General features: G+C 46.3%; 1 protein-coding gene across 2 annotated transcripts in view; it reads left to right on the plus strand.

The window, feature by feature from the left end:
- Positions 1–2,581: 2,581 nt before the first annotated feature.
- Positions 2,582–25,196, plus strand: part of CDKL1 (cyclin dependent kinase like 1) — a 45,701-nt gene continuing 23,086 nt past the window's right edge. The window contains exons 1-3 of one of the 2 annotated variants that reach the window (XM_058540606.1): positions 2,582–2,819; positions 2,921–3,023; positions 24,548–24,669. In XM_058540606.1, the coding sequence (XP_058396589.1) occupies positions 3,015–3,023; positions 24,548–24,669 (131 nt within the window). In that variant the 5' untranslated portion in view covers positions 2,582–2,819; positions 2,921–3,014. Of the gene's footprint in view, positions 3,024–24,547; positions 24,670–25,196 lie in introns of both variants that reach the window. The other variant, XM_058540605.1, reaches the window with a different exon arrangement.

A 25,196-nucleotide genomic window follows, 5' to 3' on the forward strand; every position in this document is an offset into this window, starting at 1 on the left:
CAAATTGGAATTAAATAGAATTTTCTTAATCTAATAAAGGGCTTCTGTGTTAATTCTATATGGCTGCACAACAACCCCTAAACATAAATATCAAACATTTATTATCTCACAGTTTCTGGAGGTTGGGAATCCAGGTCTGACTTAGCTAGGTGCCTCTGAATCAAGGTCTCTCACAAGATTGAACTTATGTTGACAGCTGAAGGCTCACTGGAGCAGGGGTGGTGTGGGGAGATCTACTTCCAAGCTCACTACATGGTTGGCAGGATTCAATTCCTCACAGAGTATTGGACTGAGTGCCTAAGTTCTTCTTGGCTGTTGGCCTCCTCAGTTCCTTGCCACAAGGCAGCTCACAACATGGCATCTGGATTCCCTCAGAGGAAGTGAGCAGAGAGTACAAGAGGGTACCCAAGGTGGTAATCACAGTCTCTTTGTAACATAATATCAGAAGCAATATTGCTTCTTTTTCCATGTTATTACTTAGAAGCAAGTCACTAGGTCAAGCCTACACTTAAGGGAAGGAGAGTACACAAGCGCATGAATACCAGGAGGCAGAGATAATTAAGGGCCATCTTAGAGGCTGCCTACCATAGCCTCTGCAGAGATCTAGACAACATCCTACCTAGTGGTGCAAGACTGAATGCTTCCCTTCTAAGGTCGGTAGTAAGGATGTCTGCTCTCACCACTCCTATTTGATGTCACACTGGAGCACCTACCAAATGCAGTAAGGCAAGAAAAAGAAAGAAAAGACATACCAGTTAGGCAGAACTAAAATTGTCCCTACTTGCAGATGACACAACTGTCTACACAGAAAACCCCAATGAATTTACAAAAACCATCTAGAACTTGTTAGTGAGAAAACATCCAGCTGGCAAGTAAGCATACGGAAAACTGCTCAACATTAGTCATCAGGGAAACGCAAACTAAACCGCAAGGGACCATTACCCACCTACTAGAACAGCTGAAATAGAAAGGCTGAACACCAAGTGCTGGCGAAGGTGCAGGGTAATTGGAACATTGCTGGTAGGAATGTAAAATGTACAGTCACTTTGGAAAACATATTGGCAGTTACTTACAATAACAGGTACTGACTATATGACCCAGCAGTATCCTCTTAAGTATCATTTTCCCAAGAGAAATGAAAACATATGTTCACACAAAAGACCATGCATGAATGTTTATAGTGGCTTGGTTTACAATCACCAAAACTGGAAACAACTCAAATGTTCTTCAACTGGGAATGAATAAACAAACTATCGTCTATCCATACAGTGGAATATTACCCAGTAATAAAAAGGAATGAACTACTGATAAATACAACAACATGGATGAATCTCAAATGCATTATGTTAAGTGAAAGCAGCTTAGCCTCAAAAGGCTACATAATGTATACTCCCACTCATATGACATTCTGGAAGAGGCAAAACTATGGAGACAGAAAACACATCAGTTGTTGCCATTTGCAAACAATTTCCGGGAGGTTCACAGAGCACCTGTGCCCCATCCCAGGACCCCATCTATATGCTACTCTTTTTAAGGCGCCAGCAATCCCTCTCGCCAGCTCCGGCTCCTTCCTGGCCCCCGCCCAGATCTGCAGCTGGCGGCACGCTGCTTGGCGCGGGGCGGCCCCTGTTTCTCAGACAGGGTTCGGGTCTCTCCTCAGGGATTGCTTCCGGGCAAGCCCCCCCCTCAGTGCCGGCGCGGGGCGGGGAGGGAGGAGAGGCACTGCGGCAGTGCGCCCAGGGGCAGTCCCGTCCCGGCACGGTTTCCCGGGTCGCTCCCTTCCCCGCAGTGCTCGCGCCTGAGCGCGGAGGAGCCCGCGGAGACGGGCGGGCCCTGGGCTTCACTGCCGCAGAGGAAGGCCGGCTGCGTGGGCTCCACGGTCGGGACCCCAGCCGGGCGGGCGGGCAGGCTGCCCAACCCGTCAGTCACCGCGCCGTCCTCGCCCCTCCCCTCCCCTCCCCTCCCCTCCCCTCCCCTCCCCCGCCGACGGGACACACGCGGAAGCTGCCCGTGCACCGGGAGCTCGGGGAGTGTCCGCAGTCCCCGGTGTGGACGCCTTCAGTCGGGGCGGACCTCCTGCAGGCGGGGGCGCGGGGAGGCGCGGGCGAGCCGGGACCTGCGGGCGGGGCCCCGTGGCCGGGCTGGGGAGAGCCTGGGGGTGGGGGCGGGTAACCGGGCCAGTTCCCCTCCGTCCTCTCTCCCCCTCCCTTTCCTCTCCCCCTCCCCTTCCCTCCCTCCTCCCTCCCCTCCCTCCTCGCCTCCCCTGGGTCCTCCCTCCTCCTCCCTCCCCTCCTCCTCCCTCCCCTCCTCCTCCCTCCCCCTCCCCCTGCCCTCCCTCCTCGCCTCCCCTCGATCCTCCCTCCTCCTCCCTCCCCTCCTCCTCCCTCCCCTCCTCCTCCCTCCCCTCCTCCTCCCTCCCCCTCCCCCTGCCCTCCCTCCTCGCCTCCCCTCGGTCCTCCCTCCTCCTCCCTCCTCTCCCTCCTCTCCCCTCCGTCCTCCCTCCCTCTCCCCCTCCCCCTTCCCTGCCCTCCCCTCCCCCGCCCCGAGAGACCCGAAACGCGACCGGCTCGGATCGGATGGATGAACGGCGACGCGGAGACAGATGACCCTACACGCGCGCGCCGCGGGACACGGTCACATTTTAACTCTCGGGTCGGGGACACGATTGGACTCGGTGAGGACGGCGCCCGGAGCCGCTGCCCGGGGAGGCCTGGTTCCTCGGCGGGGGTCCCTGTCCTCCTCTAGGTCCTCGACAAAGACCCGGCAGTGACTGGGGCTCCGTTCACGCCAGCATTTTATAAGCGACATCTTCAAACTAGGTGAGGATCCATTTTAAGAAGATTTATTCCTCTGTGATGGAGAAGTATGAAAAAATTGGGAAAATTGGAGAAGGATCCTATGGAGTTGTTTTCAAATGCAGAAACAGGGACACGGGTCAGATTGTGGCCATCAAGAGGTTTCTGGAATCGGAAGATGACCCTGTCATAAAGAAAATCGCCCTTCGAGAAATCCGCATGCTCAAGGTAATGGATGCTTGACAGTGCATTTTCAGGGACTGAAAAATTAAAGTGAGTCGTGCCATGTTAAATAAATGCCTTGACATGTGGTTACATCTCCTTCCTTCACGGACTTTTGTCCTCAGTGACACAAATGGACTTCTGTGCACAAGTCGCCAATTATATGACGAACTGGAAAGCATAAGCACCTTATGAAGTAGAGACAGCAGTGCAGGGAAGGAGGGTGGTGTCACTTTCAGAGATGCTGGGGGCTATTTTATTTCTCTCCCCAATAGCTGCTTCCCATGTCACCTGTAGATCTGGTTCTGCAAGAGCCATCAACTTTGATAGTACAGGAACTTACCACAACTCGGGTTTGCTAGCCTTCGTGATGTTTCAACTTCTAGACTATCTTCTGAGGATATCCTCAGTCCATTAAGAGAATTAATCATTCACCTGTTTTCAAACTGCTAGGAAGCTGACAGGTTTTCATTATACCTCACATTTATCTACTGCTGAGCATCATAATGTCCTGTCTCTAGAAAGATTCTTCTTAAGAAGTGAAATGATCACTTTAAAAATGTTTATTAGTTAACCCTAGGAGACCATGATATTAGAGGGAGGGGGAGTTGATTATTACCAGCTGAAAGCATTTTTTTCCTGTAGTGGGAAGAGGCTTCTTTTCTGAATTTCTGTGAAGATGAAACCCAAACCGCAAGGCAGAATGTGACAATGTAGTGAACTCAGTGGGTTAATGTGGTTTCACACAGTTAGGGCCTCCAAGTTCTGACTTGTGCAGCTGCATGACCCTGTCAGGGAAGAGCACCCTGATGGGAGGGGAGGGGATCATCCGGGGTCTCTCTCACCCTTGCTTCTCCGACCTCTCCAGGCCTCTCAAACACTCTTCTTTTCCCGAGGAATTGAGTGTGTGGGGTTGTCTCTGGATGAGGACCCTGAATGGGAAGCAGCAGGCTTTGGGTAAATGAAATGGGTGGATAACAGGAAAACTGTCTCTATTTGGGTTTAGGATGTTCTTTACCAGGAGGCTCTTACCTGTTCTGAGAAGACACTTCCAAGCCCCTCTCCCGCAAAGGGCGAGACCAGCAGTGTTGGCCCACCCCACCGCCTGAACCCTCTGCCCTTCCCACACTCACGGTTTCTCTTGGGCTGCTGGGTCTTTTCCCCTTTCTCAGGCTTTCCCTAGAGGAGAATGTGGTAATTGTATTTCAGGGGTTCATTTATTCCAGAGGAAAGACCGTCTGTTTCTAGTGGAGAGGTACTTGCTCTCTGATTCTGAGGGTGGCCTGTGAATGCCTCTCTGCACCTCCGCCCACCCTTCAGCAATGCAGTGTTTACAGGTGCAGCTCCCTGAATTAACTGAGTTCCTCTGGGATGGGGACCTCACCTCTTTATCTCTGTGTCAGTTACTTGGCACGTAGCAGGCCTCCAATAACTGTTGTTGTTGGATTGAAAAAAATGTCAACAAAATAAGCTCTTAGGAAGGGTAGATGTTGCCAATAAATTGGAAAGTCAGATGTGTTCTCTTGAATAACTGAATGTTGATGTGCTGTAAAGGTAGACTTGTGTGCACAGGAACCTGGTTCCAGAGCGCACAGCACCTCATTCTCCAGAGTCAAGTGCACACAGGTAGGCTCCCCATATCTCTAGGAGCCGATGGCAGTAGATTAGCAGTAGCATCTGTCCCTTTGAACCCTAACTTTTCCGAATTCTGTGATATTCCTAACACAAAATGGGTACTTAAATATTTGCTGAATAAATGAATTGAGGGTTTGTTAAATGAAGTCATATTTTGTCCATTTGTTTATTCAGTAGATATTTATGGAGCCCTTGTGTGCCTGAAACAATGTTTATACAAAATTGTCCACCCTGTCTTTCAGACACTTAATTCGTGGAAGGGAAGTAAGATGAATTTCCCCTCGGCCCTCACTCCCAAGAGACCGGGTTCCTGATGGGCAGGGCCTGTGTCCCCATGCCTGGCAAGAACCCTCTAAACAAAGTGTTTGGAGGTGCATTTGAACTCGACTTTGAAAAGTTTCGGGAGGCATGGGATGAGAGAGAAGGCATGCAGGGCAGACAGTCTCTCCTAGGAAAAGGTCACGAGAGGAAAGCAGCATACTGAGGGAACACAGGTGATAACCCCAAAGTCTTGGCCGAGATTCCCGCTGGGCTCTCACAGGCCAGGGAGAGAGGGAGGGAAAGGAAGCCGGGGTCCAGCAGGAGGGGTGCGAGGAGCTTCTGGGGTACAGGTCTGGCCCTGCAGTAAGTGACAGTTGGCGTGTAGCTACACCTTGGTTCCAGGTGGCCTTTGGGGTTTGGGGCCTGACTCCAGGGGACATGTTGTAGTCCCTGAGACGGGGAAACTGGTGAGGTCCAGGCAAGAGTTTTAGGCCCCCTCTGAGCTGGAGTTCAAGCCAGGGCTCCAGTGCTGGTGGGAAGAGGAATGCAAAGCGCAGTTCTGAGGGAGGCCCTGGGAGGGTTGCAGCTCAGTGGCTCACTAAGTTGAGTTCCTAGTTGTTGGGTTTTTTTTTCCTTGCACACCCCTCACAGAGCTGGAGTTTTAATGACCCATGCTAAGGTCAGGAACTAGGAACGAGGAGGGCTGAGGCTGAAGGTACCTCAGTGACCTTAGCCAAAGCAGTGAGGACAGGTCAGGGCTGACCCCCTGACCGCTCCTGTTACCATAAGGAAAGCAGGAAAGGTAGATTGAGACCAGGTGTAGAGGGCTTTGAATGCCAGGCTAAGGAGTTTGGCTTTCTTCTGAAAAGAAGGAAGCCAGCCAAGATTTTTTTATTTGAAAGTTGTCATTTGCAGATTTTGGATTTCATGGACCAGTAAAATTTCCCAAAAAGTTATTTTATTTATTTATTTATTTTACAGATTGGGATACGGTTGTTAGCATTTTTAAAAACTGACTACTGGGGCTGGCCCCATGGCGTAGTGGTTGAGTTGGGCACACTCCACTTTGGTGGCCCAGGTTCGCAGGTTCAGATCCCAGCACAGACCTACACCACTTGTCAGCCATGCTGTGGCGGCGACCCACATATAGAATAGAAGAAGATTGGCACAGATGTTAGCTCAAGGCGAATCTTCCTCAGCAAAAAAAAAAAAAAAAAAAAAATCCTACCAACTACTATCACCATCACTTCACAAAAGAAAGGGCATTTTAATATTGTTTTAAAAAACTAGGAAAGACATAATTTTAGAAAAAAGCAGAGTCTTCCCAAGAGAGTAGTTGACACCTATAAATAACATCTGTATATATACATTTCTCTGGTGTGTGTGTGTGTATGTGTGAGTGTGTATCATTGCCCTTATTTTTCTTGTTTCACTATCCATTGATGAAGATGGTGACATCATTTTGTTTTGTGTGTGAAAGTGAGTACTATGTCTGGGAACAAAAAGATTCCCCAGATCAGGGGAGGTCCTGCTTGTGGGATCCGTATCTGATATAATGAAATACTCGTACCACAGAAGAACAGAGTGGTCCCTTGAATTTTATGTTATAATAGAATTTGGTCTGTATCTATCCTCAGAGAATTCCTTGTGTGTATGTTTTTTAAACTGTTTATTGAACAATTTAAAGCAACTCCCAATAGTTGCTATTGGACTTTTTTAAAAATTATAGTTGCTTCCTCTTAAGCAGATAAGATTATGAGAGTGAGTTGTCTAGCCACCAGCTGTGTAATTTCCAAGGCAGCACACCTACAGTGCTTCCATTCTTGATGTGAAAGTGTAGATAAAGGTGTAACCATCCATTGGTAAACGCTTTTGAGTGTGATAATTACTATCAAGAAACCTATTTTGGTAATATTTTTAGAAAACATTTTTTCTGAAAATCTGAAACACTTTTCAAACAGCATTATTTCGTGCTATTTGCGAAAAAGTGTGTGACACATTTTTGCGAGACAAATTCAGTATTTGTACTAATAAACTGCTTCCTAAACCATTTACCAAAAGGTCCTACTGCAGTCACCCCTTTCATGTTTTAATTGTGAATCCTTTTGTTTCCAGGCTACATAATTAGGCTTTAAAACAAATAATTGCTCCAGTTAAAATCAGTCAGCTCACACTCTACTTTAAGAACAAATTAAGTACCATTCTAGTGACAGTAATAAAATTATACTGCAGTAGCTGAGCTCAAAGCAGCTATTGTACCCTTTCTCAAACTCACTTTCCCTTGTGAAACGAAAAAAGAAGGAATTCAGTATTTTCAATGTGTTTGGTGAGATACCTGGGCGTAAGGGAGTTGACGTGTTAGTTTGACAGGTTTTTACAGAACTCCTGCCACATACCAGGCTCTGGTCTTGGCCCCTGCCCTCACAAGTAAGGAGAGACCAACAGTAAACAAATAATTATATGTCAGTGGTGAGAGATAAAGCAGGATAAGGGGTAAGGGGTGGTGGAGGGGCTTGCTTTCCTATACAGGGGTTAGGAAAGCCTTTCTGACGACTGGCATTTGAAGAGAGACCAGGAGATGATGAGAAGGGTTGACTCATGAAGCTCCAGGGGAGAGCATTCCAGGCAGAAGGAATAGTTAGTACAGAGGCCCCAAGGCAGGATCAAGTGAGTGTTCTGGCGTGTTCTAGGAGGAGCAAAGATGAGTGTGTCACAGAGTAAGCGAGAGTGAGAGCGAGTCATAGGAGGTGAAGTTAGGGAGATAAGGGCTCAGATGTGAGGGCCTGTGCACCACGTGGGTTTTACTGTGACTGAGGTGGGAGCCATCAGAGGGTTTTGAACAGAGGGGTGCCCTGGCATGACTTACATTCTGGAAGGATTCCTCTTGCTGCTGGTCGCTCCAGCTCCAGGAGCAGGAAGATGAGTTAGAGACTGTTGGAGTAATCCAGGTGTGAGGAGAGGGGTTTGGTCAGAGAGGTAGTGGTGGAGGTGGTCAGAGTCAAGATTTTTCTGAGAGAAGAGCTCGTAGGAATCCAATTGTTGGATGAGGAATCAAGAATGACTCCAAAGTTCTTGACTTGAGGAACTGGAAGAAGGAAGAGCTCATTCACTGTGACAGGGAGACCCAGGTGCAAGTTTGGAGGAAAGGAAGTTGAGAGGTCTGTGTTAGATATGTTAAGTTTGAGATGCAAATCCAAGGAGACCGTAAAGTGGGCAGTTAAGTACACAAGTCTGGCATTGAGGGGAAAGTCCAGGTTGGAGATGCAAAGTTGGGAGACATCAGCACAGCGGTGGTGTTGAAAGCAGTGACCTTGGGTGAGATCACCCTGGGGAGACAAATACCCAGGACTGAACCCGGGGGCTCCAGCATCCAAAGGTCAGGTAGGCAAGGAGGAACCAGCAAAGGAGGCAGGAAGGGGTGATCTTCGGGATAGAAGATCTCCGAAAAAAAAAAAAAAAAGAGCCCAGAAGAAACCCAAGAGCAACGTTCATAAAAGCTTAGTGAAGAAAATGTTTCAAGAATGAGGGGATGGTCATTGGTGTCAAAGGTCACCATTAGTACAGACTTAGAATGAGCCATTGGCTTTGAAAATATGAGGGTCATTTGAGATCTTGACAAGAGCTGTTTGGGTGGAGGGCTAGGATGGAAGCTCCATCAGAGAGGGTTCAAGCGGGGACGAGAAGGGCAGAGTGGAGACGGTGACGTAGGCAACTCTTTTGAGGAGTTTCATTATAAAAGGAAGCCCAGAAATGGGGCAGGAGGTGCTTGGAAGGGCGTGGGGTCAAGAGTTTTTGTAGTTGTTGTTTTTAACGTGGGAGAAAGAAGAATATTTGTATGCTAACGGTTATCAATCCAGTAGAGAGAAAACTCGATGTTGGTGGAGGGAGAGAATTCCTGGAGCCACGACCTTGAGCTACTAAGCTGGACCATGAGCAGAAATAGGTCTTACAGCATAATAAAAGACCAGTTCACGGACCGGCTAGGAGATTAGGCTGCCTGTTATGTTATTTGGAATGTTGCTAGGTTCTTTACGTACACTATCCCTAATCTTTATGTAACAGGACCCACGGCTATCTCCAAGCTATGGGTGCAGAAATTCTTCACTAGGATGTATGACGTCTTCTGATTTGCATGTGACCCATGAGCCCTTCAGGAAAGAATTCAACCGCTTTCCATAAGTAGAGTTCAAGCATATAAAGATGTTTTGAATGGGAGGTGGGGCGGTCATGACAGAAGCCGGATTACAGAGAGAGACAGGGTCCCTGAAAGAAAGCCACCTTAAATCAAGCAGTCTGGCATGATGGGCTGGTGTCATCACAGGCCCTGTGGGGCGAGGTTTCTGCATAAAGCAGGTGACTGTACTTGAACCCCCCCAAGCCCCCTGGGGAATATCTGTGTGTCCGGCAAGAAAAGGCCTGTGTGGTTCAAAGCAAATGTGAGCGGACCAGCCCAGAATAACTGCATTACTAAGGCCCCTAGCCTCCGTGCTGCTGCACGTCCTGCTGTGGAATGAAAATGGTAGTACTATTGGAAGAGGAGGCAAAGAATTCCAACCAGCAGTGGTGGAAAGAGTAGATGCTTCCGGAGGGGTGCAGGTGAAGGGTGGCACAGCGCCACTGTGAGGTGCCTGGGCAGACCTTCGGCAGTGTGGCAGGTGGTACGGGGGTGTCAGAGTAGATCAGGACTCACATCAGTCATGGCCCAAAAGCAGCAGCTAGGACGTTGTCTGTGACAACCCTCCCTCCAGAAGATAAGAAAAACCAGAGAGACAAGCATGTAGAAGGAATGATATATTGCCATTTGGTGACCCAGTAGACGTGGGCAGAGTGCAGTGTCATTACCTAGGATGCACAGGTGCAGGCCCAGAGCGCTAGATTTTCACAGTCCTTTTTTAAAAAGCCAGAAATTAGAATTTTATGTAAAATCTCCTGGGTTTTTCCCTACAATTTTTTGTTTTGAAAAAATTTTCAAAATATGTACAAGTGGAAAGAATAATACGATGAATTCCTGCATACTCTTAGCCAGGTTCATTAATCGGTTGTTAGAATTCTGCTTTATTTCCTTTCTGTGTCTGTCACACACACACACACACACACACTTTTTTGGCTGAACCATTCCCCAACTACGCAGTATGACTTTCCCAGAACAAAGATGTTCTCCTGTGTAAGCACAGTATGATTTCTACACTCCAGAACTCGTCATTGACTCAATACTATTATCTCATATACAGTCTGTGCTCAGATTTCTCATATCATCCCAATAATCGTTCTGTAACTATACGTGTAATCCAGGATCTAATCAGTGACGATACTTTGCATTTAGTTGCCGTGTCTCTTTAGTCTTCTTTAGTTTACACAGCTCCACAGGTTTTAGTTCTTATTTTGGTCTTTCGTGATACTGGCATTTTTGAAGGGTCCAGGTCAGGTGTTTTGCAGAATGTGCCTCCACGTAGACTGTCTGGCTGTTTCCACACAATGTGACACAGCGGGGATGTTTTCAGCAAGAACGCTGCGTGGGTGAGGCCGTGTCCATCACATGGTCCTCATCAGGAGGTACATGGTGGTGGCTTGTCCCACAATTTATATATCTCATATAATCTGTTGGTTAAGATGGGTCTGCCAGATTTCTCGATTGCAAAGAAACGTTTTCTCCTTTATCATTAATAAGTAATCTGAGGGGTGATCTCTTGAAACTGTGTGACTCCCCGCTCCCCAGCAACTTTCACCCAAAGATCCTTGCCTCAGTCAGTTATCATAACAGTTATTGTAAAATGGTGATTTGCAATAATTCTTTCTACATTCATTGGTTATAATTTTTCTATAAAAAAAAAAAAGAGCTTTCCTTCACCATCACCCCACCCACACACGTACTTTTTAGTATCACTGTGAATTTGTGGATTTGTTTTTTATTCAACGTGTTACAAACCATCATTGTCCTTCTTCTGTTTGATTCTCCAATTGCCCGCGCTGGCCCCTGGGGCTCCTGGGATCCAGCTCCTTGTCCTGACAGATGCAGGTCATTCCTCAAGTCCTTCTTAACTGTGCGGCCCACCAGAATGTCCCAGGCCCGTCCTGCCCCCGCTCTGGAATCAGCCATTTCTCCACCGTTTCTTTTAGTGAGAATGAAATCCAGCTTTAAAACGTGGACAAGCAATTTAAAAAATGTGAAACACCATTCAGGCCACACACCCCGTCTGCAGACGCTGTTTGGCCCGCAGGCTCCGGGTTGGGTCCTCACATGCAGAGGTTCTCATTGGAGACTGGCAGGTCTGGCCCCTCCAGGTTCCTCACCAATGTAGAGACAGATGGGAGTTTATGGGGCCTGGTTGTCACTAGTGTGGACGACAAAGCAGGGCATTCTCTCGCCTTCACCCACAGTGACAGAAACCGAACAAATCCCCCATCATCGTCTCCCCCTATTTGTTCAACAAGTGGAGACCTGTTTAATTTTATTTTTACAAGATAACGTGCTGACTGCAAATAGTAACAGGCTGTTTTGTTTGTGTCTTAGAAGATTTTTTTGGCTTAGCTCACGATGTATTTATCTAGAAAGATGATATTCCTGCTGTGTAGTGAACTCCTAAGTAATAAAGCTGCCACACAAATACTTTCAGAACAAAAGCAGCAGAAATCAGCAGGCTGGCTAGTTGCCTTCTTAAAAACCCCCCGTTTGTAAGGAGACTAAGTGCATACCACCTTCTGTCCATGTCCTAAATGCTCCTACACACGTCCTGACACCGCCCTCGACTCGAGAAGATCAAATATCACAGAGCAGGAGGAGGCCGAATGTGTGATTTCATAATGCACACTGATAAAAAGCATAATTATGTCGTTGCTTTTTTTACCACTTAGATTATTTTTGTTTCCAGCAAATAAAATTTATAGGTAGACAATGTGTGTTACATACAGTTATTATGAAACAGTCAAACCACGCCAAAATGCAGTACTTTTTATTTGCAATGGAAAATTTTTTAAACAGGCCGGGCTGGTATCTTTCACTTTAAATGTTTTTAATGTTTTAATTTATCTTTTCATTTGGCAGGACTGATGTTTCAGGCCACAAATTTGCTTTCAACAGGCATATTTTCTTGCTAATTATTAACCTTCTTTATTACTTATTAACTTTAAAAGCCTTGTAGTGAAAATGCTGTTGGGTAAAATTGTCTGGTTGAAAATCTTTGAACTCCATCTCTTTTTGTTAGAATATGGAAGGTAAGAGATTCTGCAGCAACTGATGCTTCAACCACACCTAAAAACCAAACAAATAATTTGATCTGTCAGTGTCAGTTCGTTGTTTCGTTAATTTTGGCTGTGTCAGTGCTAATTTTCGTTTTGACCACACTTGTACTATCTCTTCTTTCCTAGTGCTTTTCAGATACTTTATTAGTCACTAAAGCAGATCGAGCATCCACTGTGGACATCCTTAGCCTTGAGAGGAGTCCAGAAGAGACCTCAGTGCAGTCTCTGGCCGGAGGACCAGCCCGGCACATTCTGCTCCATCCCTCTTGTCTACAGCAAACCTCAAATAAATAAACCTCAGGCCCCCACCTCTCCACCCGTGATTCCAGCTCCCCCAGTACCCCTCCTTCCGTATGTCACTCCCTGCCTTCTCTAACAGTCCCCAAAACAGAACATTAGCAGGGTGTCTGCCGTGGGTTCTTGGCGTCTGGAGGAACTGAGGGGTCATTTCCTTTACCGGAGGAGGGTGTTGACAGATGACTCCTCTGTAGCACTGAGAGGGCGCAGAATAGCCGCCTCTCAGCTGGAGACGGTAGTAATAATCCAAATAGCTCTTTTAGTAATGAAAGTAGCCCCCCCCCAAGCTGATGTAATAACTAGCTCTCTGGAGCTAACTTCAAAATGTTTATCTTGGTTTTACAATATAGTGAAGAACTTATACAATCATTTTTAAACCATTTGCATGATAAAGTCATGTATGCTTACGTAAAAAAAAAAAAAACAAACCTGAAGATCCAGAAGAATGTAAAGTGAAAGGAAACCTACCTTGCCCTTCACTCCCCATTCTCGTCCCCCAAACAGCCACTGGCTCTCATGCATCGCTCCAGAGGATTTCTGTGCTTGCACGAGGACATGTATTTCCATTTTAAAAACAGACACAAGTGCTATCATATTGTATATACTGTTCTGTAGTTTCCTTTTTAAAATTGGACATCTGTCCAAGTCAACACCTCAGCCTGTTTGCCCTCTCTCACTTTCTTCTGGTAATACAAGTTGAGTGACACACCTGCTAGCTGCCCTTCTAGTTCACCTATAGGAACTCTACGATGCGTTCCTGTCTGTGCATTAGCACAGACCTCTGCGAAATAAGGCATCTGGCCTCGCTTCCCACGATGGTGATTACGAGCACCTTGCTGCTGTCAGCACCTGGTCTCGGCTCCTGGAATCCTATCACTGCCATTGGAACCAGAGAGCCTAGTTCCATGGTTGCCTCTCCAGCCTGCAGAGGACAAGCCTGTCCACCAGCCTACAGAGGACAGCCACCATGGGCTTCTCAAAGATGCCGGCGACCTCCTTCCCTGTGCCTGCCTTTCTGCTTAGTGGAGGCTGTGTTCTCTGGGCCTCCGAGGAAACGTAATCAGGTGGTGGGTTCTGCAGTCCTGCCTCATACGTCCACTCTAATATTTCCACCTCCTTGAGCCCCCAGACCCCTTCCTCAGTACTCTGCCAGGGCAGTTCCAGCATCTCCGCCTTATCTACTGACAGCCCAGCCTTCAAAAGCCAAGCCAACAACATATTGAAGACTGTCTACAGGTGTCCTTGTCAGGAACTAAATCCCAAGTCATGGGACAGTGTTCCCATATCAGTGAATTTCCCCCACCTCGCCTTACACTTCACCACCGCCGTGGTCCAACCCTTGGGATTCCTGCTGGTACGTTTGAGCCAAGTTTTGTGATTCTCTGAGTATAGTTGTTTCCTCCTCCGTATTACCCTGCTCAGGCACAGCTGCAACCCCATCCTGGTGACAGGCCTGTGGGCCCTGGGAGGAGGTGGGTGGAATCCAAGGAGGACACACATCATCCTCCCAAGGAGGCACCTGCTCAGTGAGGTATTTTCAGGGGCTCCATGTGAGAGGAAGCGTTTCACCTTTGGCCAAAGGGGCCAAGCTGCTGCTTCCAGCCCAGCGGGTTTGGGGAAATTTGAGGATTTGAGATTCTCAGGCTCATCCTCCTAAATGTCCCTGTCCCAGATCTCTGGTCCCTCTTTTCTCCCCAGAGCCCTGATTTTGGCATAAGAGACCTGCTGAGTTTGTGCATGGTCTCTTTTGTATCTCTGCTACTCCTAAAATTGAGTCCTGAGAGGGGCTGGCCCAGTGGTGTAGTGGTTAAGTTCTCACGCTCTGCTTCGGGTTCGCAGGTTCGGATCCCGGGTGTGGACCTACCACTGCTTATCAAGCCATGCTGTGGCGGGCGTCCCACATAAAGTAGAGGTGGATTGGCAATAGATGTTAGCTCAGAGCTAATCTTCCTCACACACACATTAAAAAAATTGAGTCCTGAGCCTGATTTTGCACAGTCTGCCCTGTGTTTGCAGAGACAGAAGTCTCTTTCAGTACTGCCACAGACCCTCTGACTCCCACCCCGACTGGTGGCTAACCTGACCTGTCATTTTCTCTTCTCTTTTTTCCGCCACCTAGAGGTGTTGACAGGACCCCGCTCCTTCAGTAATCCCCATAATTACATTGACGCATCCTCCTCGTGCCACTGCTGCCGTGTAGCTGACCTGCGCCTCACTCAAAACCACGGCGGAGGGAAGCCCTGGGGACCGCGTCGCTGCGGCTCCCAGGGCTTCCTCTCGGCCCACTTCCCACCAGCAGTGGGGGCCTGTTGCTGCCTGCCTGGTGTCTCATCCAGTTCCAGAATCCCATTCTGAAGATCTCTAAGAGGACGCTTCTGGACTGACTGTCTTGGTTTGTACACCTCCCTGAAAGTGAAGTCTGAGACAAGGGGCTGTGTGTTAGTCGTTGGTTTTGGGCAGTGATAGCAGGGAGCCGGAGCAGGGGACAGAGAGAGGGAGATGGGGAAGGAGGACGAGCCCATGCAGGGGCAGCGGGTCCTCCTCCTGCAGGTCTCTAAGGAGCCAGGGCCCAGAAGAGGGAGCATTTACCACCACTGCCTGTCCCCATTGGCCGGGGTCCCCACCGTGGAGTGTTAACTCCTGCGTGTTGGGATCATCCCACCAGCGCCCCATACCTCCATCCAGGAGCCCTGGGCAGCAAGCAAAAGATACAGACGCAGCTGAGGTGAGGGCTGTGGGCTTCATCCGCACAAAGCTCATTGCTGCAGCGACGGTTAAATTAAAAGACGAGCAGACAGGATGGGCAGCAGGACATAGAGGTGACTGGAACTCTGACCTCCTTGCTGTTCCACAAACTGCCCGGGCAGGAGTGCACGTCGGAGCCTTTGGAATCGTAGTGTCTTCTGCCTAGAACATTTTTCCAGAATCTTCATGACCCTTCCTCACATCTTTCTTTATCTGTCACCTTTTCAGTGAGGTCTCCCCGATCACCCTGTTTTAAATCGCACCCCCCGCCATGCTATCCCCCTGCCTACTTGATTTCTTTCCATAAGACTTATCACCATCCAGCGTAGTCCAATATGAGCTCCTGAGAGCAGAGATTTTTGTCAGCTTTGTTAAATATTGTAATCCCAGAGCTTAGATTAATGTCCAGCACAGAGTAGGGCTCATATATCTTTTAAATAATAATATATAACAAATAATATGTGAAAATAGAATAATTTGTTTATATGTTTTAATATACCATTGTCATCTATTTTTATAAAATTACTCAGTAGCTCTCCTTTTTCACTCAATAATACATCACTGTCGTTAGATTAATAGACAGACCTCTATTAATTTCATTCTTTTTAATACCTGCATAGTGTTTCCTATTTCATGTTTAAATGGACCACAGTTTACTGAGTCATCCTCTTCTATCAAAGGACATTTTTGTTGTTTCCAATTTTTTGCCTTCACAAACAATGCTGCGATAAATATCCTTGTACGTATATTTTTATGCAACTATGCTTTTATTTATATAAGGTGTATTCCCAGAAGTGGTATGCTGGGTAAAAGAGAGAGAGAGAGAGAGAGAGAGAAAGAGAGAGAGAGTGTGTGTGTGTGTGTGTGTGTGTGTGTGTGTGTGTTTTGATAGATTTCATTTTTTAGGAGAGTTGTAGATTTACAGAAAAATTGAGAAGATCATATAAAGAGTTCCCATATACCCTGCACCCAGGTTCCTCTGTTATTAACATCTTACATTAGTGTGGTACATTTGTTATAATTAATGAACAAGTATAACATTATCATTAACTAAAGTCCAACTTCATTCAGATTTCCTTAGTTTTTACATAATGTCCTTTTTCTGTTCCAGGATCCCATTTAGGATACCATGTTGCATTTAGTTGTCATGTGTCCCTAGGCTTCCCTTGGCTGTAACAGTTTCAGACTGTCCGTATTTTTGGTGGCCATAACAGTTTTGAGGAGACCTGGTCTGGTATTTTGTAGAAAACGCCTCTATTGGAATTTGGTGTTTTCTCATGGTTAGACTGGCCTTGTGGATTTGGGGAGGAAGACGACCACATCACATTGGTCAAGTGTACATACTATCAGTGTCGAAGTTGACCTCCTTCCGCTGGTGAGACACTGTTTGTCAGCTTTCGCCGCCGTAAAGCTCCTCCTCTTCTGCCTCTTCACACAGTGCTCTTTGGAAGGAAGTCCCTCTGTGCAGGGACTTATGGAGTGGGTAGGGAGGCTCTCCCCCTTAAAGGCAGAGTATCTACATAAATTATTTGGAATTCTTCTACATAGAAGATTTATTTATTCTCCCCTATCCATCCATCCATCCATCCATCCATCTATCCATCCATCCATTTATGGCAGTATGGGCCCATGGATATTTGTGTCCCTTTGACATACCCCCATCAGTGTAGGGTTTGTTTTTTGTTTTTGCTTTAGCACTTCCTCACTTTCTGGCACTGTGAGATGCTCCAGCCCCATCTTGTGTTTTCCTGCCCTACCTAGAGTCATCCGTTTTCTGCAAGGAGCCCCGGTTCCCTTCATTGGAGAATGGTATTCGAAAGCAAGACCTGGGCACTAGTGTACTTGTTGTTCCGGGGTGTGGTTGCTGCTAGGCCCTCTCAGCTGACAGAGCAAGGTAATGTACGTGTGTATATGCACAGAGCTGTAGTCATTTCTGTATGTAACCCTCTGTATCTATGTTAAGCTGAACATGCGTTCACGCTGATGTCTCTGACTCTAATCCACGGATGGGTGAGATCATGGATTTCACTAGTCTGCTCTCCTGCTTATCTGTAAACGCCCCCTCTCACAGGGAGAACCTGGCTCTCAGTACCTGGCATTCATTCACGTAATTGTTCAATTCCAGTGTACGTATATATAGCGGAATAAGAACTGTTACTCTCTACCCCCATGGGAAACAACTTCACCAACAAGAGTACAGTGCTCAGGTGAAGTTCCTTTAGCCTTACAGACGCTGCCCATTTCCAGAGTTACTTAGGTCAGCACCTTCCCCCTCCACCCCTTTCAAGTGAGGTTGTTTCGTACATTTGCAATATTCACTTAACAATATGCATTTAAGTTTCATACATGTCTTTTCATAGCTTGATAGCTCATTTCTTTGTATTACTGAATAATATTCCATTCTATGGATGTAGCACAATTTGTTTATCCGTTTACTTATAGGAAGACAACTTGGTTGTTTCCAGTTTTTGGTGATTATAAATAAAGCTGTTATAAACATTTGAGTGCAGGCTTTTGTATTGACAGTTTTCAAATCATTTGGGTAAATAGCTACAAGTATAATTTCGAGATCATATGGAACAACTATGTGTAGCTTTGTAAAAAATTGCCCAACTGTCTTCCCAAGTGGCCGTCCCATTGTGCATTCCCACCAGCAATGACTGAGGGTTCCTGTTGCTCAGTGTTGTCACCAGCATTTGGTGCTGGCAGCTTTTTTTGGATTTTAGCCGTTCTCATAGATGTGTAACGATATCTCATTGAGATTGAGTATCTTTTCATATGTCTCTTGATCATTTATTTTTCCTCTTCTGTGTCTTACCTATTTATATCTTTTGCCTATTTTTCCACGGGATTGTCCTTTTCTTTATAACACTTAAAACTTCTTTATAATTTTAGGGATATCACCTTTTATTTTTCATAACTTTAACAAATATTTCACAGCCAATTATTTGTCTTTTGACATTGTTTATACTTTTTTTTTTTTTTACCAAACCAACATTATTTTTATTTTTTATTATGGTAAAATATACATAAGACAAATTTGCCATTTTAACCACTTTTAAGTGTACAGTTCAGTGGCATTAAGTACATTCACATTGTTGTGCCACCATCCCCACCATCCATCTCCAGAACTTTTGTCATCTTCCCAACATTATTTTATTTTTATGTAGCCAGACTTACCTATCTTGTCCCTTTTCTTCTGGATCTCCTATGTTGTTCTTTAGGATGCTCTCTCCATCCTGAGGTCAAAAAAGTTCTCCTAATTTTTTTCTAGTATTTATATTATTTTACATTAAAAATTTTAATATATCTGGAATTTATTCTTATATATGTAGTGATGAGATGTGGTTCCATTTTCCTGATGGGTAGCCAGTTTTCCCAGAATCCTTATTAAATAAAGCACATTCTTTTCAACGACATTGAAATACTGCCTTTGTCGTGCGTTAATTTCTCTTAAGTACTTGGCTCTGATTATAGACTCTGTACTGCTTCTGTTTTTTCATTTCTGTATCAATAGCCTGCTGTCCTAGTGAGGAGGCTGAGGATGAGGATGATGGTGATGGTGATGATTACAGGTGCTTTACTGAAAATTTTACCATCTGGCAAAGCAAGTTGCCCCCACTAGTTTTTTCCCTTAGTGATTTTTAGACAGTTATAGTTCTGTATGAACTTAAAAGTCCTTTTATCTAGTTCTAAAAAGAAAAATCCCTTTTAGATTCTGATTGGAATTGTGTCACATGTACATATTATTTTTGTAAGAATTGACCACTTTATGATATGACTTCTTCAGTGGTATCATCTTATCATGACCATACCTGTACTTCCAAAGTCCTTAAATGAGGTAAAGATGAACTTGAGAGCTTTCTTTGTGAATCAGAGGCAAAATTGGGTTCTGCTGCCATTAACTGTTACACTGAGTGGCATGATTTAGTTGAGAGCATTCATCCTGGTGAGAAGGAAGGATGAGAGGAAATATGAGGAACCTTGATTCTTGCTCTGCTTCTAGACCTGGCTCAGTCTCAAACCCTTGAGCACGCTATAATATGCTAGTCTCAGAATCCTTGGGAGGTGCCCAGGATTAATTATTATAAAGCTGGTGGTGGGGGCCTTGGGGGGCCTCGCTTTTCTCCATTCTGGATAAACGTTAATTGACAAAAGATTCCTGCAAAGATGTCTAGGTAACTGAGACCTAGAGTCTCAGTCGTCAGTCATTTTTTTTAATGTCAGAGAAAATGCCTCACTTCCGAGTGTCATACGAAATAGCAGTATTCAAAACACAGAAAGAAAATAAAAGGGAGTTCAAAATAGAACAGCAGCAGCAGCAGCCAAGGCGAAATTTTATGCAGGAGAAACGAAGTCTGAGCCTGGGCCAGCCCGGTTTTAGATGCAGGATGATGAGGATGGTGCTGGCCTGGGCGGAACCACCAGACCCTCAGGATTGGGCTGGCAGGGATCAGAAGGCCGAGGAGGAGCCCGGGCCTGAGGCTCGCTTCACACCCTCACGAATAGGAAGACATGTTGGTTAGATGAGCCCTGAGCCGCATCTGTGTAAATAACGGTAATTGAGCCTGTCCCATTGCGATCACTTGTGGTGTCCTAACCTTGTGGAGTGAGCCTGTGAGCCGTCTGCCCATCGTGCTGCTGGGATGCTCTCGTCTGATTCCTCTGTGTGCCCCTCCTTTCAGTGCTGAAGGGGAAACGTCCAATAATCCTCAGGTGTGAAACACTTGCGGTGTTGGAGCTAGGATCGAACCCTCCGGGCTACCAATTGCAAACTGGTTTCAGGCCCAGAGATGTCCATCCCTCTGAGTCCTGGCCCTGGGGTCAGGGGTGTCAACGGAGAGGGAGGAGTAAGGTGGTTTGAGATGCTGAACCTGCACCATCTGGCCCCTGGTCTCACCACTGCAGGGACACTGCTTCCAGCGAGGTCACACGACTTCGCCTGGGGCCCCCCGGGGCGCCTCTCAGGCCTCTCCCCACCTGACCTCTTAGCAGCACCCCCCCATGGACCACTTCCTCCTTCCACGATAAGCTGTGGCCTCACACTCTGCTGTCTTCTCTCTTATCTTGAGGGACCTTCCTCCCTTTCTCCTTGTCTGCTTCCTCCTCGGGCACCGCACATCTGGTCTGGGGCCGGGGCCTCTTTCCTTCTCACCCGCCCTCCTGGGCCGTCACATCCATCCACAGCTTCTTTCACTCACGCTGACTCCCCGGCTTTACCTGCAGCTCAAAGTCCAGCCACCCTGTTGCCTCCACTTTGGTGTGTTCGAGACCCCACCAACCCAACGTGCCCCAAACTGTAGTTTCTTCCCCGCAAACCTACCCTCCTCTGGGTGATGGCACCACCATCCGCCCCATTACACAAGCCTTTGGTCATTCGTGACACCTCCCGCTCCCCCCTCCTCTCCAGGCCATCACCACATCCTGACTCTTCTAATAATACAGTTTATCTGCAAACAGTGCTTGTCTCCCGTCTCCCTCCCTTCTGCCCTGTCGGAGCCGCCACCATCTCCAGTGTCGGCAGGCTCCTCGCTGCTCTCCTCCCCCACATCGCCGCCTCCAAGCCATTCTGTATCCTGCTGCCACAGCAAACTTTGAAAAACCCAAATGGCCTCATATCACATCTTGCTAAAATTCCTTCCCATTGCACTGAGGATCAAGTGTCAATTTCTTAGCATGGACCTGCCTTCTGACCGGCTCGCTGGTCTCGGTTCCATGCGTTTGACTCTCAAGCCACACTGTCTTTAGGTTCCTTAAGCGGCCGAAGTTTCCTCCGGGCTCAGGGTGGGTCGCTCTGCCTGGGGGGCCGCCATCCCGCTACCTCCCCTGCCCTGGTGCGGTCAGACCTCTCTCACCCCTCAGGACTCGGCTGAGTCGCTTCCTCAGGGCAGTCTCTCTGAGGCAGAGTCTCTTGCATATGGAGGCCCCTTCATGGCGCTTCCTGGTTTAATGCCTGAGGCCTCTGTCCCGTCCACCAGTGTGTCCGCAGTGCCCAGAAGAGAGACTGAGGCCGAGAGGCGCTCTGTGCATCCTTGTTGAGTAAATGAACGCAGCCAGGATAGGGACCAGCCCCGATATTTGCTGCTCGGGAGTGTTTTCAGGTCACCCAGAATCCTACCCAGGGAGAGTTAGTAATTTATTTTAAAAAATTTATCATTTTTTTTTAACATTTTTTTTTGTGTGTGAGGAAGACTGGCCCTGAGCTAACATCTATCGCCAATGCTCCTCCTTTTTTTCCCTTTTTCTCCCCAAGTCCCCAGTAGATAGTTGTATGTCATAGTTGCACATCCCTCTAGTTGCTGTATGTGGGACGCGGCCTCAGCATGGCCTGACAAGCTGTGCATCAGTGTGTGCCCGGGATCCGAACCCAGGCCGCCAATAGCGGAGCGCACACTTAACTGCTAAGCCACGGGGGCAGGCCCCAAACATTTATAATTTAATATGTGTAAGTCCTAATTAGAATTTAGTCTTAGTGATTGATTTTTCTAAATTAACATTTTTCTGAAAATAAGTTGAGAAATAAGTTACTGGCCATTTGCAACTATATAAAAGTTCTCTCGTGGAGGGGGAGGAGAGACAAGGGGTGTCAAAATCCTGTGACACTGTCCTGCGTTGCTGGAGGCAAGCCCTACAGGAAGCAATTTGACAGACTACATTACAAACATTGACGGTCTGCACGCGCCTCAGAGCTGGCCATGGTCTGCCAGAAAGTCCTCCTGCTCCTGGCAGAGGTGGAAGCATGTAGGATCCTTTGGGAAAGCAATTTGGCCATCTCTAGAGCCACAAAGCTGTATTTCTGGGGCTCTAGATGGTGCCCAACTAACTTCCTCAAGGAGATCTTCCCTGGACCCCCACCCCCTCAAACCAGGTACCCTCACCTTGATTCGTGTACCGCGTGCCATGTCTATAATCACTTGTTTAGTGTCTGTCTCCCTCCCAGGCTCTGAGCTCCATACAAGTAGGAGCAGGACTTGCTCTATATGTCTCTGTATCCTTAGGACTAGCACAGAGCCATAGGCACCTTAAGGTAAATAGGTAATTGTTGGATAAAATGAATAGAGAAAATCATGCTAAATAGAAATAGACTTAACCCCAAATAATATTAACAGTTGACCTTCGTGGAGTGGTTAATATGAGCCTGGCGCTGTTGCACGTGCTTTGTGTGTGATACAGCTGTCACTGCAGCCTTGAGATTCCTGCCTTCACAGATGAGAAACTAAGGCCTAAAGAAGTTAACTAACTTATTCAAAGTTAAGATCAACCAGCTACTAAGTTTTCATCAAAACTTTATTTATAATAGACAAAAATTAGAAAGAGTCTGCATGTTGTTTGAACAGAATATCCTGCAGTTGGTAGTCTAGGTTTTCAAAAGGTGCGTAGTAACAGAAAGATGAGTATGGTATAATATTTACGGTCCTACTCGGTTCTGTCGCTACTGCTGTGACAATGCCCTTCACCTCCACGTGGTACCCACGCTTGGATTCCAGAGTTACAGCTCTTTTGGTTCATTCCAGGTGTGCGAAGGTGGGGCAGAGGAGGCCAGACAGAGGAGGTGACATCTGGAGGGTTGGAGTGTTTCAGAGAGAGACATGGGTGAGCAAGTTCTGAGATGCGAGGGAGCATGAACCTGCAGGAAGTGAGAGAAAAGCTTTGTGTCTGGTAGGAACTTATAAGAGATGAGGCCGAGGAGGGAAGCCGAGGTCAAATCCAGAGGATGTTTGAGTTTCTCCCGAGGCAGGAGTGCCCTGCCGTGACAGTTGCCGTAGGTGTGGACATGAAAAGTCGGAGGCACCAGACGTGGCACCCAGAGAAGGGCCGTGTGTTTGTTTTGGTAGAATTGATATGTTTGTACTTTTGCTGATGTGAGTGTGGACTACACATGTAACGTGGAAAATTAAAAGAATCTAAGACTCAAAGTCTTAAGACTTAAAGACAATGATTTTTCGGAGTCCGAAAGAAAACCTCTGCTTTTTGCTGATTCTCTCATAAAGCTGCTATTTAGCCCCTTTGAACTGGGTTGTTTGCTTTCTGTTTGAGATGTATGAGCTAGCACAACTCTTTGGTTTAAACAGTAGTGAGTTCTGTTCTACTGTGTCTAGAAAATGTTGGTTCAGGCTAAAAGTTCCAGGTGGGGTACCATAAATGTGGGGTTCCGTAGCTTGGAGGGCCTGAAGAAAGAAGAGTCTCTAAGAAGTTAACCATTTTTGTTTTCTTCGCAATAATTAGTTTGTTTACTTGTAGTGTTTCTGGTAGGATTATGGACAGAGGGACCAGGAAGCTAAGTACAAGATTTATCTCTGGCAACACCAACATTCATTCCTGCCCTTTTTTCTAGTTACACGCCCTCAGGTACATCAGATTGGAGAGTCTTCCTCATTTTTCTGTTTTAAAATGTTCCATCAGCCTAGAAAACATGATTTACTCATTCATTCACAAATAATTATCAAATGCCTAGTATAAGTGAGGCCCTATGCTGGGGGTACAACAACATCACTTTAAGTAAACAAGAGAACACAGACCCTGATGTCATGGTTCTTATATTCTATGGAATGTACCTATATTCTATGGAATGTATCTATATCTCATGGAATGTACCTATATTCTATGGACTGTATCTTATATCCAATGGAATGTCTCTATATTCCATGGAATGTATCTGTAGTCTATGGAATGTATCTATAGTCTATGGAATGTTCTATAGTCCATGGAATATATCTATAGTTTATGGAATGTATCTGTAGACCACAGAATGTATCTATAGTCTATGGAATGTATATATAGTCCATGGAATGTATCTTATATTCTATGGAATGTATTCTATAGTCTATGGAATGTATCTATAGTCTATGAAATGTGTCTATAGTCTATGGAATGTATCTATTGTATCTACTAACAGCAGAGGACATTAAACAATCAATTGAACAATAATTACTAAATAATCGTCACTTAGTAATTCCGAAAGACCCAAAAGACACATACTTCCAGGGGACTACGAGACACACAGGGGCGCTGAACCCAGTCTGGGGAGATCAGAGGAGACCTCCTTAGGAAGGGACCTTTGATCTGAGCCTTAAAGGATGAGTTGGTATTAACTAAAAATTGCCACCATCTTTTCATTCTCCTTTCTTTTCCAGCCTTCTTATAGCTCTCTTTGTCACCAGAGTTATGATCATTTTTCACTTACGAGCTGCTTACAAACAGCTCTTAAAAGAGGAAAATAATACTGTTTACAGCCTCCTTCAGTCTGAGACATGAAACTTCCTAAAGGACAAACAGCTGTCTTTTTATTGGATCAAAATTAGAGAAAGCTCTCAGACAACTCACATTTAGCACCTTGCTTTTTATGTTTTCAGCAACTCAAGCATCCCAACCTTGTCAACCTTATTGAAGTCTTCAGGAGGAAGCGGAAGCTTCACTTGGTGTTTGAGTACTGTGACCACACTGTTCTCCATGAGTTGGACAGATATCAAAGAGGGTGAGTGATCCATCCCTTACAAACAAAACACAACGAATCACACCAGGATTCGTGAGGGAAAATTAGCAATGACCCTTTTTCAGATTAGGCAAGAACAGCCAGTGTTGAGACAACATACTCTGCTGCTGGAGTTGACAGCAGAGAAGTTACCAAAATGTTGGGAAAGAGATCGTTACTAACCATTTTCATGAAGAAAGCAGCAGCAGCATTATTAGGTTGAACTTGAGTTCTTTGGTATGTTGTCTGTGCATGGAAGCTGTCTGAGTCACTGAGAAGGAAAGGGAAGGATGTTAATTATTCCGTGCCTAACCAGGGAAGCACGAGGACCTGGAGACTGAAAGGAAGAGTCCACGGACCAAGGCTAAGAGGAAGATTAAGGCTGAAACAGAGATGGTGTTTCATCCTAAGCAATCCAGTTGTCTGGTCTGCTGCATTGGTCAGGACTTCTTTGATTACAAGTGACAAAAACCCATCTGAAGCAAGTGTGAGAAAGGCGTTTGTTTGTGGCTGTCACTGGGAAGGACTGG

The sequence above is a fragment of the Diceros bicornis genome, chromosome 5, assembly GCF_020826845.1.
Source record: "Diceros bicornis minor isolate mBicDic1 chromosome 5, mDicBic1.mat.cur, whole genome shotgun sequence".
Classification (NCBI taxonomy): domain Eukaryota; kingdom Metazoa; phylum Chordata; class Mammalia; order Perissodactyla; family Rhinocerotidae; genus Diceros; species Diceros bicornis.